Source organism: Xiphias gladius, chromosome 23 (assembly GCF_016859285.1).
Source record: "Xiphias gladius isolate SHS-SW01 ecotype Sanya breed wild chromosome 23, ASM1685928v1, whole genome shotgun sequence".
NCBI lineage: Eukaryota > Metazoa > Chordata > Actinopteri > Istiophoriformes > Xiphiidae > Xiphias > Xiphias gladius.
Window position 1 is genome coordinate 6,726,117 of NC_053422.1, and position 15,980 is coordinate 6,742,096.

Sequence of the window (15,980 nt, forward strand, 5' to 3'; positions counted from 1 at the left end):
GCTGGGAGGAGGACCGTGTTTGGTTTGGGGACCTCAGAATTGCCTTGCTACTTTTTTTCTAGACAACGGGGCTACATCAGCCCGTGACCTCAAGCATGCACTGGGACAGTTGGCAGCCAATTGTGAAGTGGCTGGGATGAGAGTCTGCACGTACAAGTCTGAGGCCATGGTTCTTTGTTGGCAAATGGTAGAATGCGAAATGCTGCCTCAAGTGAGGGAGTTAAGTATCTCCGGTTCTTGTTCACGAGTGATGGTAAACTGGAGTGTGAGATGGACTGGGGGATTGGTGCAGTGTCAGCAGTAATGCAGGCATTGTAATGGACCGTCGTGGTGGAGAAGGAAACAATGACATTGCGAATTCAACCGGCCGAAATGGGTTTCATCTGTAAGGTGGCCGGGTTCATTCTTATAGATAGGGGAAGGAGCTCAGACATCTGTAGGAAGCTTGCAACGCTGCTCCTTCACATTGAAAGGAGCCATTTGAGGTGGTTCGGGCATCTGGGGCGCCTTCCACTGAAGGTTTTCTGGGCACATCCAACTGGGTAGGATGCCCCAGTGTAGACCCAGAACACGCTGGAGAGACTATATATCACATCTGGCATGGGAACGCCCCAAGGTCCCCCAGGAGGAACTGGAAACCGTTGCTGTGGAGAGGGGCATCGACTACCTGGCTTAACTTGCTGCCTCCGTGACCCAACTCGGGATAAGCAGCAGAAAATGGATAAACAGCTGGATGGATTATTCGGAAACCCCTCCATGAACAGGTAAATTATTGTTGCGGAGGGGCTTGTATGAAAAATGGCACAAGCTGAATGACCTGACTAAATGTGCTTGAAAGACCACTATAAAGGTTTGATGATGGTTTCCCTGGTGAAGGCAAACTAAGACCCTCTCTTGAAACCAGATCTATAGATGAAACAGGGCTGTATGTGGAAGTAGACCAGCCTCCATTATAGCAGTGGCACCTCAATTGTAAAATATAACACTGGATGTAGAGAATTTTACTTTTTTGTGCTTTTGCCAAGAAGGAGATACTGGACAGATTTTGAGGATTTATGGGTAAGTGATATTATATGCTAAAAAATATGGTAATCAAATTCTATTAAAATGAAGGTTATAAAATATAAACCTTAACCTTTTCAACAAAACATGGTCCAGTTTTAAAGATGGCTAGATGTACTTTCTGACTTAACACTGGTTTAGCATCTGCAGTGATGTGGTTTTTGTACTGGACCGTCGTCATGCTGAGGAAGGAACAAACCCCGAAGACAAAGTTCCAAGTAGTGAAAAAGCCCCTGTTCCCACCTGACATTAACATGCGTCTTGGGTGATCCAATTACAAGTGGACAGCTCCAAGTACGTCAGTTCATGTCTGGCATCAGAATGCGTCTCAACATGCATCATGAGTGCCCACTTGTGATTGGATCTCACCTCCCCGCTCTATATGCAAATAAACACTTGCCAAATGACTGGCAAGATGCAGTGATGCATTTCCAGTGCCTGTTTATATCAATGGGACTACTTATTATACTTAGGTACTTGTGTTCTTTTAAAGCTGTGGAATTGGCATTTGAATCTTTTTATCTTCATAAACAAGTAGAGCTCCACTGCCTATTGTGTATTCTCTTGTGTAAAAGACTATGTTGGCACAGCAGGTAAACGTCAGCAAGTCAGCAGCGAATGTGATTGACGGTTTTGCTAATTTTCTCTCTTTGTTTTTTGCTCATGTCCTCTTACATTGTAATATCACTGTTGTGCTTCACAAGGCATATGCTATATTTCCTCCGTCTTGGTTATACAGTAGCTGCTGTTAGTGCCTGTTGGTTTATCTGACGAATGACTGGGCTTTGATTTCCAGAGAGTGAGTCCTAACTGACAATGACTTTTAAGTTTTAATTTTCAGGGGAAAATAATTTTTAGCTTTGATATCTTTACAAGCAGAATAGAGAAGCAGAGAGCCCCCTCCTGTCCTGTCAAAAGGTTATTCCCTGACATTGTTGTGATGTATCTCTGATGCAAAATGTGATTGTTGGCTCCTTATTCACAGTGACGAATAACCTATATGCTGCACGACTGTGATGTCAACACTGCCTGAAACTGAATGAGAGGGGGTTAACCTGAAAGAGTTTTGGAATTGCTCAGCAATTAAATGTTTACTCTGCTGTCCGCTTGTCTGTCAGGGAAAGACTTCACTGGTAGGGCATAACACATCCAGGACATCAAGACCTCACCCCACCTCCACAAAGGCATCCCAACAATGCAATCATAGTCACGGGGACAGGATCCCTCACCGGCTTCCAAGCCACAGCTGATTTTGCACTAGGCTGAACTACAGCTGCAGATGGTGATTCAAACCAGGTTACTGTGTGGAGTGTTTTTTTTTGCACTTTTCAGTTTTTAAACAGTTCTGCACCCCAGTTTTTTTTAATAGAAAATTCCGAAACACAGCAATGACTCAAAATTAGCCTGGTTCATGAACAACTCTCTCTTTGCTGCCCTAAAGTGTCATTGCTGATACAAAGACAGCCATAAGTTATTTTCAAGTGAAGTAACAGAAAGTTATATTTTATATGTATATATATATATAACAGTACTTACAGCATATATTGGACTTGGTCCCAGTGTTATGGCTCGGCATTCCAAAATATTTGTCAAAAAGATGGGGCCATCCATTATTGTCTCCTAGAAAAGAAAATAAGACAGACAAAGACAGAGATTACAACCAAACATTTGTTGTTCAAAACCAGACATATTAAGTATGATTTGAGGTAAATCAAATGCTCCTTTCTGTCAGACAACAGGGCAGATAGGAAGGACTATGTATAAAAATGTCTGTAATTCCTGAACGGTTAATGTGATATTTTCGTTAAACCCCTTGAATTAAGGCTGAAATACTACAATTCAAATGCATCTTGATGGCTTAGTTTCAAATCCATTGTGGTGATGTACAGAGGCAAAATTACGAAAATTGCGTCACTGTCCAAATACTTATGTACCTAACTGTATGTACTAGATCAAAGCCGTATCAAAGTGAAATACAGGAGAGCATTTTCTAGGTGAGTCGTAGACAAACAAATCCACAAGTTCCTCTTTGCCCTTTGCGTCTGGAATAAAAGGTTCATGTGCAAATTCCTGCCAAGATGAGTAACAAAACTGCTTGCACGACCTCATTTGTGCCACTCCAGCCCCTTTGGCAGAAGAAAGTGGCCAGTGTGATTGCTCTACCAATAGCTTCGCAGAGGTGTGAAATTATAGGCTGGAAACATCCGTCTTCAATTATTTGCTCGAACCTCTCCCTCTTCCTCTTACCTATTAGCCATGGACAGGTCACATTACAGCAAAATGTTTGTGCTCTCAATACAGTTACTGTACGTGTATCCTCTAATGTTTAACCTAGAACATCTCAGTTAAATGCTTGTCATGACCTGCTCGGCCTGCTGTGACTCTGGAAACAGAATAATCATAATCATAATTTGCTGTCACATCCTCCTGGGGAAAGTTAGTGCCAAACTGGCACAAACACATAAATGGTAATTTAATAGTGTTGTTTGTAGGTGTAGGTGATGTAGACAGCTGCCAAGTTAATGTCAGATCTTAATAGAGCAATATGACCCCAATCTTCCAACAAGTAACCAAGGAAAGCAACCAGACTTCCTGCAAAACAAATAGAGGACTGCAATGATAGAACCAATAACAGATGACAAGTTAAATTTAAATGCCACAACAATGTGCTTTGGCCATCCACACGCAAAAAACTGAGCATTCATAGTCAGTGACACCCCACTCACTAATACACATCAACAGAGATTAAAAACAAAGAATTTCATATACTTTTATTAAGATTTATTGAAAATGTTCTGGTACAGGATTTAAATCGTCTACACCAGAATTTCAAACTACAACACACAAACAAAACAACGAAACAATAACACAATATATACGCTATACAGACTATATTCTCTACTTGGCCATATATTATACATTCAATTGTAGTATTCGTATTATTCCACATGGCAATTGTAGTTGTATGTTGTATGTACAGCAACAGTGAGCTTCTGTTTAGGTGTATTTTTATTACATTATGAAAAGCCAGGCACCATACAATCACAACTATTCCTTCAGTTTTGGAACCATTAACATCAAATTTAGGGATGCATCTAACAGGTACGTTCATTGTTAATTAATTTGCTAATTATTTCCTTAATCCTGTAATCATTTGGTTTGTAAAATATCAGAAAATGGTTAAATATTAACTGGAGTTCTGGAGGCAGACGACCATGCACCAACCATCATATGAGAACACCAACTACTGCATGTTCTTTTACCAAAACAAACATGGACGGCACCCAGCAGCTTGTTTATATGCACTGACATTTGTGCTGAAAAGGCCAAAATAGGAGGAAAAAAAGCACCTCACCTCAACTTGAACCTCCATGTTGGAAGTTTTTGACTGAAAAAAGGAATTAAATGTTTACTCAAATGTTGAGTAATTAACTTAAATGATTACTTTTCCTCAACACGTTAGACCCTGATCTGAACTATACAAAACCTATGCAGATGTTATGAGAACAATATCCTGCGGAGAAATAACAATTTCAAATGTGAGTCGTAATACTCCCAGGACAGTAGAGACGTAACTCAGCTTCCGCATCAATCCTTGTGAAGCTTTGATGCAGTGTTTGAGGTAGACAGACCAAGTTCCTATAACAACCATTTATCCTGCTCTGGCAGACTGACTCGACACATATCCAAGTCCATATGCTAGAGAAGACTCCTCACAAGTGTTTTTCCAACTATCCGTCAACTTTTTTGAAACCCTGATGCTTATCGGTAACTTGCAACTTCAGCCAGGAATTAATATTTAAGTCACTGTGCTGTTGCCATTTCTCAGGTAGCGGTTGCTTCATCTCTGTGTGCCTAGCATTTCATAAATCCAAAGCCTCTGATATTCCATCATATCCATCATGAATAAGCAACATAAATCAGCCTTTTTGGATTTCGTAGAAAAAAATTCAAATTCATAGTGACTGATCAAGACCTGCCCCAAAATTGAATGGGTCCTTCAATGGCCCAAGCCCCATCCCTCCACCGAGTTTGGTGCAGATTGGTTAAATACTTTTTGTGTGATCCTACAAAAAACACAGATACGTGGGAAAACGTAACCTCCTCGGTGGAGGTAATGACAATAATCACGCCATTAGACCATGGCACCAGTAATAAGACTCTCATGTGTGGTCTTCAAGAGGGCAGACCTCTTTATTATCAGCAAGGCTCATGGTGTATTTACTCACTGGATAAATATTTCCTTATTGAAGATATGTATTTTTAAAAGTTTATTAAAAAATATAAATAAATAAAATAATTTATCATAATTAATTTATACTCACATTACCATTACAGTTTGAATTCCTACAGTACTTACATCTGTCAGACTCATGAAACAATCATATTCAGTGCTCAGGTGAAGTACAAAGAAACCCCCCGTCAACCATGTGAAAAAATGAATAATGAGAGAGTATTGATTTAAAGTCACAGTCCTTGCCAAAAACTCAATCCCTCTCTAGACAGAGTCCACATGATCTGCATACCAATTGTCCACATAGTGTGAGGTTCAAATGGTTCGCACAAAGTAAGGCCATGGTTTTATTTATTGATTTTACACCAGTATTGTGGACAATGAACAGTGACACAGTCAACAGGGGGGTGCTTCTACTAAAATAAAACAAGGCGTCTAGCTAGTAGATTTGTAAAGGCCAGAACATGCTGTTTAATCAATGGGAAACTGGGTGTCGCAAGTTGGGGCCATAAGAGATTCAGGGTTAAGGTTCATACCAAAAACTGTGCCCAGTGGGTTCAATAATGGGTGTCAGAAATCTGCTAAAATTTGGACAGGACCAGAACATGCGGGCAATTTTTATAATGCACTCTGAAAAGAACCTTACACTGCATTATAAGCAATGCCTAGCACAAAAAGAAGAAGAATGGACAAGATCAAGGTTACGGATAAGGTTGTCGTGTATTGGCACACCAATTTTTTGCTCCTAAATCTGCTTCAGATGGGTTGTCGGATCAGAGTTAAGGGAGTCGATAGGGGTGTAAATTATGGAGGTGGGGCATTTCTGGACAGGATCCAAAGCGAGAAAAGAATCAATTAGGGACCCAGGAGGGTGCTTACAGAAATGCAGATATTGGGATTTAATGAAATGTCTACTGTGAAGAAAACGAACAAAGTGGGATTTGGGCAGATCAAACCTAGCTGAGAGCACTGTGAAGTCAGTGAAGATTCCTTCCATACAGATATCTTTGATATAAAGTAAGCCCTTATCAGACCAGATTCAAAAAGTGGGGTTGGAGAAAGAAGGTGGAGAAAAATGATTTTTAAAAACTGGGACTAAGGTAAAGGGTTTTTTCCAGTCCTAAATGTTTATGGAATTGTATCCAGACCACAATCAAATCCGTTACAACTGGTTTTTGGGAAATGTCGGGGATTTTAAGGGGACGTTGTGCAATAATGAGAGATTTGAGGGAGAACTTTGAAGACAGTAGTTCCATTTGGGCCCATGAAGGACATATGTTGGCCCCGCTATCGATCCAGTAACATGGTGTGTCTGTTGAGGCATTTCACTCCAAACCATAAATGCCAGCCTTTTGGTGACACAAGAGAAAAAGTCAGGGTATGTCCACATACATTAAGATTTCAATGTCAAAGAACTGTGAACGTGTGTACATAATTTCACGCCAAATCGTCCATTAGCTGTCAAGATATTTTGGTCTGGACGAAAGTGGTAGACTAACTTAACGACCATCATCGTCATCCCTATAAATACATTTTTCAATGCTTTTTTTTTTTTTTTTTTTTTTTAAACAAAAGATTATTGTGTTAAGGAACAACAAAGCATTAAGCATAGATACAGAAAGACAGGAAATTACAGAGTGAAGGCAAGAAAACTGGGACAGAAGCAACTGACATGTTGTCGATGACCTGAATTCTATTTCTAGTCCAACTAAACAGCTCATCCTGACTGTTTTAGTTGGTTGTGAACTAAACAGGGCCAGATTTAGGTTGGTACATGTATTATATAACATTAAAATTATGATGCAGTTTCGAACAAGATCGCCAACAGCTTTCAGCTTCACTGTGAAACTGTCGCACACAAAAAAAAAAGATACATTCTTCTTTCACTGGTGAGTGCACAGTATTTTAGTACCAGCAGTGGGCAGCTCATCCGAAAGGGGCTTTGGTATTATTAGTTATCTAGCACCAATGTAAGGTTATTTAGGTTTCCAATTGTTCTGCTGTCCAGCACAGTTCAGTGGTTACTATATATTGCTGTCTATGGCAAACAGTTAATATGTCTAACCTGAATAAATCAGTAAAATGATGACCCTGTTGAACAGCACATTTTTAAAACTTTCCTGTGGCTTCTGACTCTACCGTGTAGTTTTACAACACAATTTGTCATCCACATCTGTGTGTATAGCTGCATAGTCATAGGATTGGTTGCATGATTCTATCTAAAGCCAAATTTGCATTTAAGTAGAATTACCTGGGGGGTGTTTTAGGGATTTACCCCCCAAATCTGTGCGATTTGTATGAAATAAACAGTCTGTTTCTGTGAAATTTACTGAGATACTATTTGGAACTTGGTCCTTCTGTACATGGGTGTCCATGTTGAGTAGCTGGAGGACCTTCTTGAAATTGCTGCCAAAAATGCCATTGAAGTTGTTAATAATTTGCACTGCAGCTTGATAAAAAAAATACAAAAAAGACCCCAAATTAGTGAGATGCTGATTTACACTGGACAAATTTATCAGATGCCCTCTTTGTTCGCTATAAAAGAAAAATTCCATTGGAAATAACTCAAACACAAAGAGCTGCCAAAGGCGAGGATTACCAACACCAAGGACTTTTGCAATTATTACAAATCACAGTAGGACTCATGGCTACACTAGCCCCATATGATTAAGGCTACAAGCGGGCTGAGTTACAAAGTTAGAGCAATGTTTTGATGCGTGGATCCCTATATTGTTTCTTTTTAATCAGGTGTTCTAGAAATACACACAAGGATGCAGATGTACTCTACAAGCTCGAGGCAAAAAAGGCGGTGGTCACACTGCGTCTCTGCGCTCTCTTGTTCCCTCCTCTCGACCTGCCATTCCCTCCTGCCTTGTTTCCCTCAAGTAAAGTCACCCGACCTTCCCCACCCCTGCATTCTTGCCTGCACTGCCTATAAGTCTGAGGTCTCACTATTAAAGTACTTGACTGTACCTGCCTGCCTATTTCTGTGCCTGCATTTGGGTGCTCCTGCCTGCCGCTGCCACCCCTGGAACGTGACATTGGTAACCATTGGTCGAACTAGCAATTAGCCGATAAAAGAGGAGAATAAAAGTATGGTGATGTAAACAAAGCAGGTTTCAAAATATACAAACAAAGGCTTGTCAAATGTTTAATGGGGTAAAAAAACGCATTTAGTGTGTTTGATGGGCCCTGTTGTTTTTGTTGATAAATGAAAAAACCACATGGAACCTTTGTGCATATAATGTGCACATATTCGTGGTACCCAGAGAATTTGTAAGACCTTTGATCCTTTGATACCTGCAAAACCAATGACATTCCCATTAACCTCAGCTGTACTTTGTGTTTAGTGCTAATTAGCAAAAGTTAACATGCTGATGATAGCATTTCGTTCAAAGCATAGCTGGGTCCAGGCTATGCTTTGGGTCCAATTAGTGTTGCTGTAGATTCTTGTTCTAATATTGAAAAAAAAAAAAAAAAAACACTTGAAAACACTGACCCTTTGTTTTGTAAAACCCATTTTATTTTATGATTTACTGCCTTCAAAGATGAAGGCCTTTCTTCATGTGGTGTTTCTATAATTTTTTTCCAGCACTCGAATACATAGATGGAGACCACATATCACTCAGTGAATCTATTCATGTTCAGAATTCACCGTAGAAACACACCAACAATATCTAGCAGGGCTGAACAGTTTGCTTGAGTTTGGGATCAAAGCCACTGCAGTAAGAGCGCTAGGGCAGTGAAACCTTGCCTTTCCTCTGTCACTTAGATTTATGTTTGGCATTTTCCCGTTCAGTGGATAACAGTACTTCAAAGGCAGGGGGAGGTCGCTCACGCATTCGCTGCAGTTTGGGCGTGAAATACGAATCTCACAGGGTGCCGTTGCTGTGACTTCGTCAGCTGTGATAAAAAGACACCTCTCCTGGCATTAATTGATAAGCTTCCCATGAGTGCGAGTGTGTTTGGATATAGCACAAACAACTTTCAAACACTGAGCAAGATACTGAGAACACTTTCTAGTTCGTCAGACAGATTGAAAATGAAAAACAGAGAAACCTAATTTTCAGATACCGGTTTATTATCCTTTCAGAGACACTGTCCAAAACCAAAGTATTCAGTGGCAACTTTTATAGCTAATGCTGTCAGTGCCTGTGCATCATCATTTACATGCCTTGCTGGGACTGTACTCTGCTATTTTTCTGTTGGTTTTCTCTGTTGTCTCTCCCTTTTACTATTAGAGACATCACTGTCTTCACAGTTAAACCTGTTATGCAGTGACTGAAAATTAAGTAATGGGGATTTGGTTGTATGTTGTTCCATTTTCTATTGCTATGCTAAGATAGCAGTTTGTTTACCATGTGAAATCTACATTTTCACAGTGCAAAGATGAGGAAACCAGACAAAGAGACTGTGGCAGCTACTTATTATGTTCCTCTGTGTCGTTTGCATTTTATTAAGTAAACTGAATCAAAATTAGGCAAATCATTTGTGGTTTGCACACATTTATTTAACCTTTTTCAATGTTTGCCAATAGATTATTTCTTCAGGCTAGCTAAAGCCAGAAATAAGCCAAACACTAACTTTAAAAGTGCCTATTAACATTTGGATTAATTACCATTCTAAAAGAGAGCTATCCAAGTGTCTGTTATTAGAGAGAGTTTAATCGTTAATTTTCCGTCTGAATTCCCTTCACTCTCTAAAACATTCAGTAGGGAACCTCTGAAAGACTGGTGGTGTGCATTCTCCTTTAAAACTGACCACTTACAATCCTTAACAGTGTTGAAACAACGTTGAAGTTCCAACCTAAATGATGGTTCAAAGACCCTTTGACGGAAAACGGAGCTGGTGATGGTCACACACTGGCCGATCCAGGGATCAAACATATGACCTTTCTGGTTTTGCTTACAGGCATCTCATTTACTCATCTATTCACATTCACTCACATTTTTCATCTACAGCTATTAGACCTTTTGAGATTTTCTTATCGAAGGAATAGGCCAGAAATACAAATTATTTATTGCTGAAATAACTAAGTGATTAATCAATCAACAATTTGATGTATTTGTTGTGCCCTAGTCCTCTCTCTCCCCTCATTTCTTGTCATCTCTCTACCGACTACTCTGCTCTCCTGACTTTCCAATAAAGGGGAAAAATGCAATGAAATGTGTTGCTGATTCCCACATCTCAAATGTGAAAGTTTTCCGCTTTTTCTTGTTGAATGGAATATGTTTGGATTTTGGACCGTTTGCAGTAGAAAAAAAAAAAAAAAATTGTGGGGTTGTCATGTTAGGCTCTTTGTGAGGGACATTTTTCATTATTTTCTGATATTCTTTTAACTACAAAATTAATCAGTTAATTGAAAAAAAATACTGCAGATTAATTGACATTGAAAATAACTGGCTGTTGCCTTCCTAATGCTGCTCTACACTGACTATGTTTTGTCTACTCTATAGTGGATTTATTAGAGAGCAATAGATCGTGCTGGTGGATGATTTTTATGGGCCAAATTTGACCCTTTGGATTCACATTGGATTGACATGGTCTAAGTTTAGGTTTTTGTTACTTATCCACTTTCTTTGGACAACATGCACACCATACAATTATGAAATCAATAAAGGAATAGTTCAGCAAAACAAGTAAAAACTGCTCGGTGCTGGTAGGCCATGGTTTTCCCTTTGGACAGAGCCCGGCTAACTGTTTGCCCCTGTTCCAGTTTTTTGGCGAAGATAAGATAAACTGCTGTTGGGGATAGTTTCATATTTAGTGCAGAAACACGAGAGTGGCATCGATAGTCTCATCTAACTCTTGTTTTTTCCAAAAATGTAAAAACTATTCCTTTAAAAAGGTGAAACGTTGCTTGTAAAAAATTACTTTCTTCCCCAGGATGTGGTCAATACTCCCTCTATTTAAACCTGTGAACAACTTTATTACAATGATTAATAACCCCCTGTATAATTAAACAAGTTCTCAACAACCACTGTGGCCCTGTGGATATGAGTATCTGATTTGAGATTACGTTTAATCCATTTCCCACTTGAGTTGTAGCTCGGCTATCGGCACTATAACGCTGCTGCAGAAAATTGACGCTCCAGTGTATCAGTAGCTTGTCTGGCAGCTGAAAGACACTACCACAAGAAGAGTGAAGGCAGACAGCATGCAGTACTCATTGGCCAGGCTCACAGATTCATGAGCACAGTGTTAGGATGCTAATATTATGTATATTTGTTATTCAACCTAATAGGCTCTAAGAAGCCGCCTGGGATTCAGGAGTGAGTATGCTGTTGATTGGTGAAGTCATGTTACTCTTCCGTCCCTTTTTCCCTCACCTGATGGGCTGGTTTTTAATCATGTAGGACTTTGCACTGTCAAGGCTAATTGGACTCTGTTACTTGCTGTGTTTGTGATGATGTGTTTGAAGCATCTCTCCCCTTAATAGTTAGCTTTTGATTTTCACATTGATCGGTGTTATCATTAATGGCTCTCAATTTGTTTCCATTGATGGAAAGCTATGACGGAAACTGCTGTGATAAATGGATCCTCATGCTGCAGGAAAAACACCTTACTATATGATGCAATCCAGTGTAGAACCCTTCAAAAAGTCCAGCAGCTGTTGTATGAGAGATCGAACAGCATCACAGAGGCAAAAAGAGTAAACAGAAATGTTTTCAGACAGCGCTGCAGCATAACAGTTCTCAATTTTTATCATATGAATAAATTATTTTAAATATTCATGTAGCATGTCACGATTAGATAAGCGCTAATATTATTTTGTGTTAATAAATCAAGTGCTAAAGCAAAATGACACAAACAATGAAAATATCAGTTTTCTCTCAGTGCAGACAGACAAAAGTTTTAATAAAGTAAGTAGATTCGTGTTTGTTCTAACTGATATTATGTGAAAACAGTGGAGGTCTCTCGTAGTGATGAACCTAGAGAGAAATTATAGAGAATTATCACCTGAGTCTGTAGCTCCCCTCGGCTTTACGAAACTTTAGAGCGAGTTCCTGGCAGCTGTTTTCAGAAAAAAAAGCTCAAAAAACCCATTTTACACTACCTGCTCAGCACCAAACAGCAGAAAGACACAGTTAGCTGGTGAACATATTGGAGCATTTAGCAGCTAAAGAGCCAGAAATTTCCCTCAGGATCTGGCAGATACCAAAAGTGGAGCTAAAAGACAGCGAATACTGGACTTGGACTTTCGCCAGGTGAGCAGAAACCCGACTCTAAATGAATGATAATGTGGCTCCGCATCTGCTTGATGTGTAAATGAGCAACTCTTGGCAAACAATTTCACTAAATCAACTTAATAGGTGATGATATGTCAATGTTGTATTCATAACTTATTTCTGCATATAAAGACATACCTAGAATTTTATTTGATGTTTTTTATTCTTTTTGAACATGGGAATTGTTTACATCAGTATACACATTGGTCAGCTGTTGCACTTACTGAAAGGAGTGCTGGGCGGGAGCCAAGGGATGCATCATATATGACTGATCAGTGGGTTAATCAACTTGAAAACAAAAGTTCCTTTTGTTGTCCATTTTAAGATGCTCACCACTCCAGTTACATCAGTCATTGCCTTGTGTTTTGTGTCTACTATCCTGGTTCTGTCAGAGCCTGAAAAGTTATTTGTAAAATATAATGAGGATTCGTGGTCCACCAGTATTCTTGGTCATCTAGGTCATGTTTAGACATGCTAGATCAGTACAGAAGTTCCATTTAATCCTCACTGGGTTGTTTTTACACCTTGATGCCACACAAGAGTCACTGAGCAGACCTGTGAGTTGTTAAAGCGCCCATGAGATGGTATAAGTACTTCCTAAGTGTGATGTATTTCCTGTTGGAATACAGGACAGTGAGAGGTCAATCTCAAAATGTAAAAGCCAATGTTTACATTTAAGTTATAGAGAAGAGGGTATTTTGATTTGATTTGAGTTCAAATGACTGGCATGACTGACTTGTAATGACCGTTACTTTGGTTGGACTTGTTTTTTTACATCCACTACAATATGATAGAACAGAACAGAATAGGACTTTATTGTCCACAAAAGAGGAAAGTTGTCATTTGCTGTTGGATAAATGACCTCTTGTTCCTCATAGCTAGAGGCAAAGCAGCATGAGGTCACCCTTGAAGACACACTATTTTCCACAAAGTTCAAGTGCCCATTCAAAGGGATCTTTAAGGTCACATAACATGGCAAGTTCCTTTTTTGGTAATGGCACCAAACCATCGGTACAGATATGTAATTGACACTTAGGTCACCATCAGCTTAGTCTAGCTCGGAAGTGCAAGTCCTCACGGGACAAATTAACTCAGTGGACACTTTTATGACTCTGATCGCAGACAGAAAGCAAGCTGAGGGTTACCGGAAGCCTTCACCATCGGGCTGAGAATGTGCTGAGAAGCACTAAGGAAATAGGAAAAGAGGGCAACATCTCAGGAAAGGTCTACTAAAAGATCGTAGCAGCTCAAAGTGAGCGAAAAGATACACCTGAATAATAACAGGCAGAGAGGAGCAAAGCAGCAAACAGCATACATGCAGTCTCTAATGCAATCAGACAAAACACAGAAAACAACTGCCGAACAAGTGCATCAGAACTCGCCCTGACTCACTTCTCAGGTCTCTGCTTCTTTGGATCGATAGCACTACAGCTACACAGTACAAACTGTAGAAAGGCTGAAAAAAAAAAATACACGCTACATTACTAACAATATAACTATGATGTTTGCTTTTGGTATAATTATGGCATGACGATGCTGAGCGTAACTTAACTATCAAGCTGACAAATGACCGCCAATAATAATGGTGGCAGATTTACCACACAGAATTCTAAGAAATGAAACAATGTGTCCTTGATTTCAGACAGAAGTCGACAAAAGTATGCCTCTTATTTCTATGTTCACAGGTCAATATTCTGTTAACAAAGAATACAGTATCCCCATCTAATGTGTTCAGGTCAAACCAGTTTCAAGTCAAAATTTTATTTATTTTTTTAATTTAAATTGGAACAAGGCTTCAAAACATAAATATAACAAAATCAATGGTTAGGGACATGGCAGTTGAAAAACTCTGATGAATGTCTGTCGTCCCAGGGCCCACATGGGAAGTTTCCCCTTCCTGCTGCCTTCCCTACGGCCCTGGGGCAGCCTCTAACCTGCTGCCTAGCCCAAGACCTGGCTCTAACCCCCTAACCTTAACCCCAGGCCCCCAACCCTGGCCACCAGCTCTCGGGCCAGTCCCCGACCTGCCGCCTGGCCCCAAGCCTTGGTTCTCACCCTCTAACCCTAACCACCTGACTCCTTGACTCAAACCATTTGGTAAGTTCCCTATAGTGTGTTAAATGATAAACCAACTTTTCCTTCACAAGTGTAGGCTCATTATATTAAGAGCGATACAGCAGTGCTGGGAAACAGAAAACCCCTTTTAACGAGTTCAAACAATAGTCCATGTCATATTAAGCGAATGCAGAGTTGGGGAACATCTTTTTGGTTCCCATTATGTGCTATATGCTCTTTGGCCTTGGATATAACATTGTTACTGTAAGTTACTAAGCTAGTTACCCAGACATACTAATAATTGCAGATTAAATTTGAGCAGATAAACACACTGTTCATTATATTTTTACCCATGTGTTTTGGGTTTTGAAAGGCTTTCAATATGCACCACCTTCAGCATTTGGACAAAGCTCGACAGACCTGCAGTGGCTAGTTATGGTTGCTTAGCTATGATTGGACAATCGCTGCACGGGAAAAGGGTTTAGCTAACAGTCAACTGCATCAGGAAAAAGCAAAGTCAAAACATGCTCAATCTTTCACTATTTTCTTTTGAGTTGTGTTTCTATGTGATTGTGAATTTTCAAAGTTGTTGAATGGAAATAATCATTACATCTACGATAGCCATGCATGATTAAGACCCCATACTTCTTAAAACTAGCCACATCCAAGGGGAAATTTAGGTTTTATAATTGGTCATTGTTGACTCGGATTGATAAACCATGGAAGTGAAATGATCCGAATTTCAGTGAATCACTTTGAACTTTGTCTTCAAAGGCAGATTCATTTATGACTCATTATGTTATCATGATGATAGACATAAGAAGTTAAATAGCACAAACAGACTCATGCTTAATCAAACCAATAATTGAAAAAAAGGATGGCGTCATTGTGGTTGTGCTGGTTGTATCAGCAGCCACACTGATACAAAAGAAGATTGAGGTAGAGAAACAATCTCTGATGTGGTGTAGCCTGCACACCATTTGAAGTCCAACTCAGAGGGATACACGACACACCTACAGATACAGTACATCAGAGAAAAAATTTATTCAATTCCTTTCTCATAACAAACCCCCCTACAAACATTTGTCAGTGGCAGCATGCTCTTCTGTGGTCTGGGGCACTTCGGATCTATCAAAAGAATACTGAAATATGACCGCAAGCAATAAGTCTGACCTACATTGCACCTGGCAGCATTTCACAGACAGACATTGGCCCTGAATTACAATTACAAGGTAAAGCAGTGGCTCTCAATCTTCAGTTCATTTTCTCTCATCCTGGAGCCCCTGCTGGGTTTCATTTTGGTCATCTAATCAGGTGCTACCTGGGAAGCCAAGTAAATATAATTAGGTAGTTGGTAGGGCAGAAAAGCAGCAGTACCACAGTGTGTGTCCTATGGCTTG

At 39.8% G+C, this 15,980-nt stretch overlaps 1 protein-coding gene across 9 annotated transcripts in view; it reads right to left on the bottom strand.

Moving 5' to 3' along the window:
• The window catches only part of rxfp1 (relaxin family peptide receptor 1), a 63,888-nt gene that overhangs the window by 24,911 nt on the left and 22,997 nt on the right, over positions 1-15,980 (bottom strand). For all 9 annotated transcript variants that reach the window (XM_040119930.1, XM_040119926.1, XM_040119927.1 and 6 more), the window contains one exon: positions 2,599-2,682. In XM_040119930.1, coding sequence (XP_039975864.1) covers positions 2,599-2,682 — 84 coding nt within the window. The remainder of the gene's footprint in view (positions 1-2,598; positions 2,683-15,980) is intronic.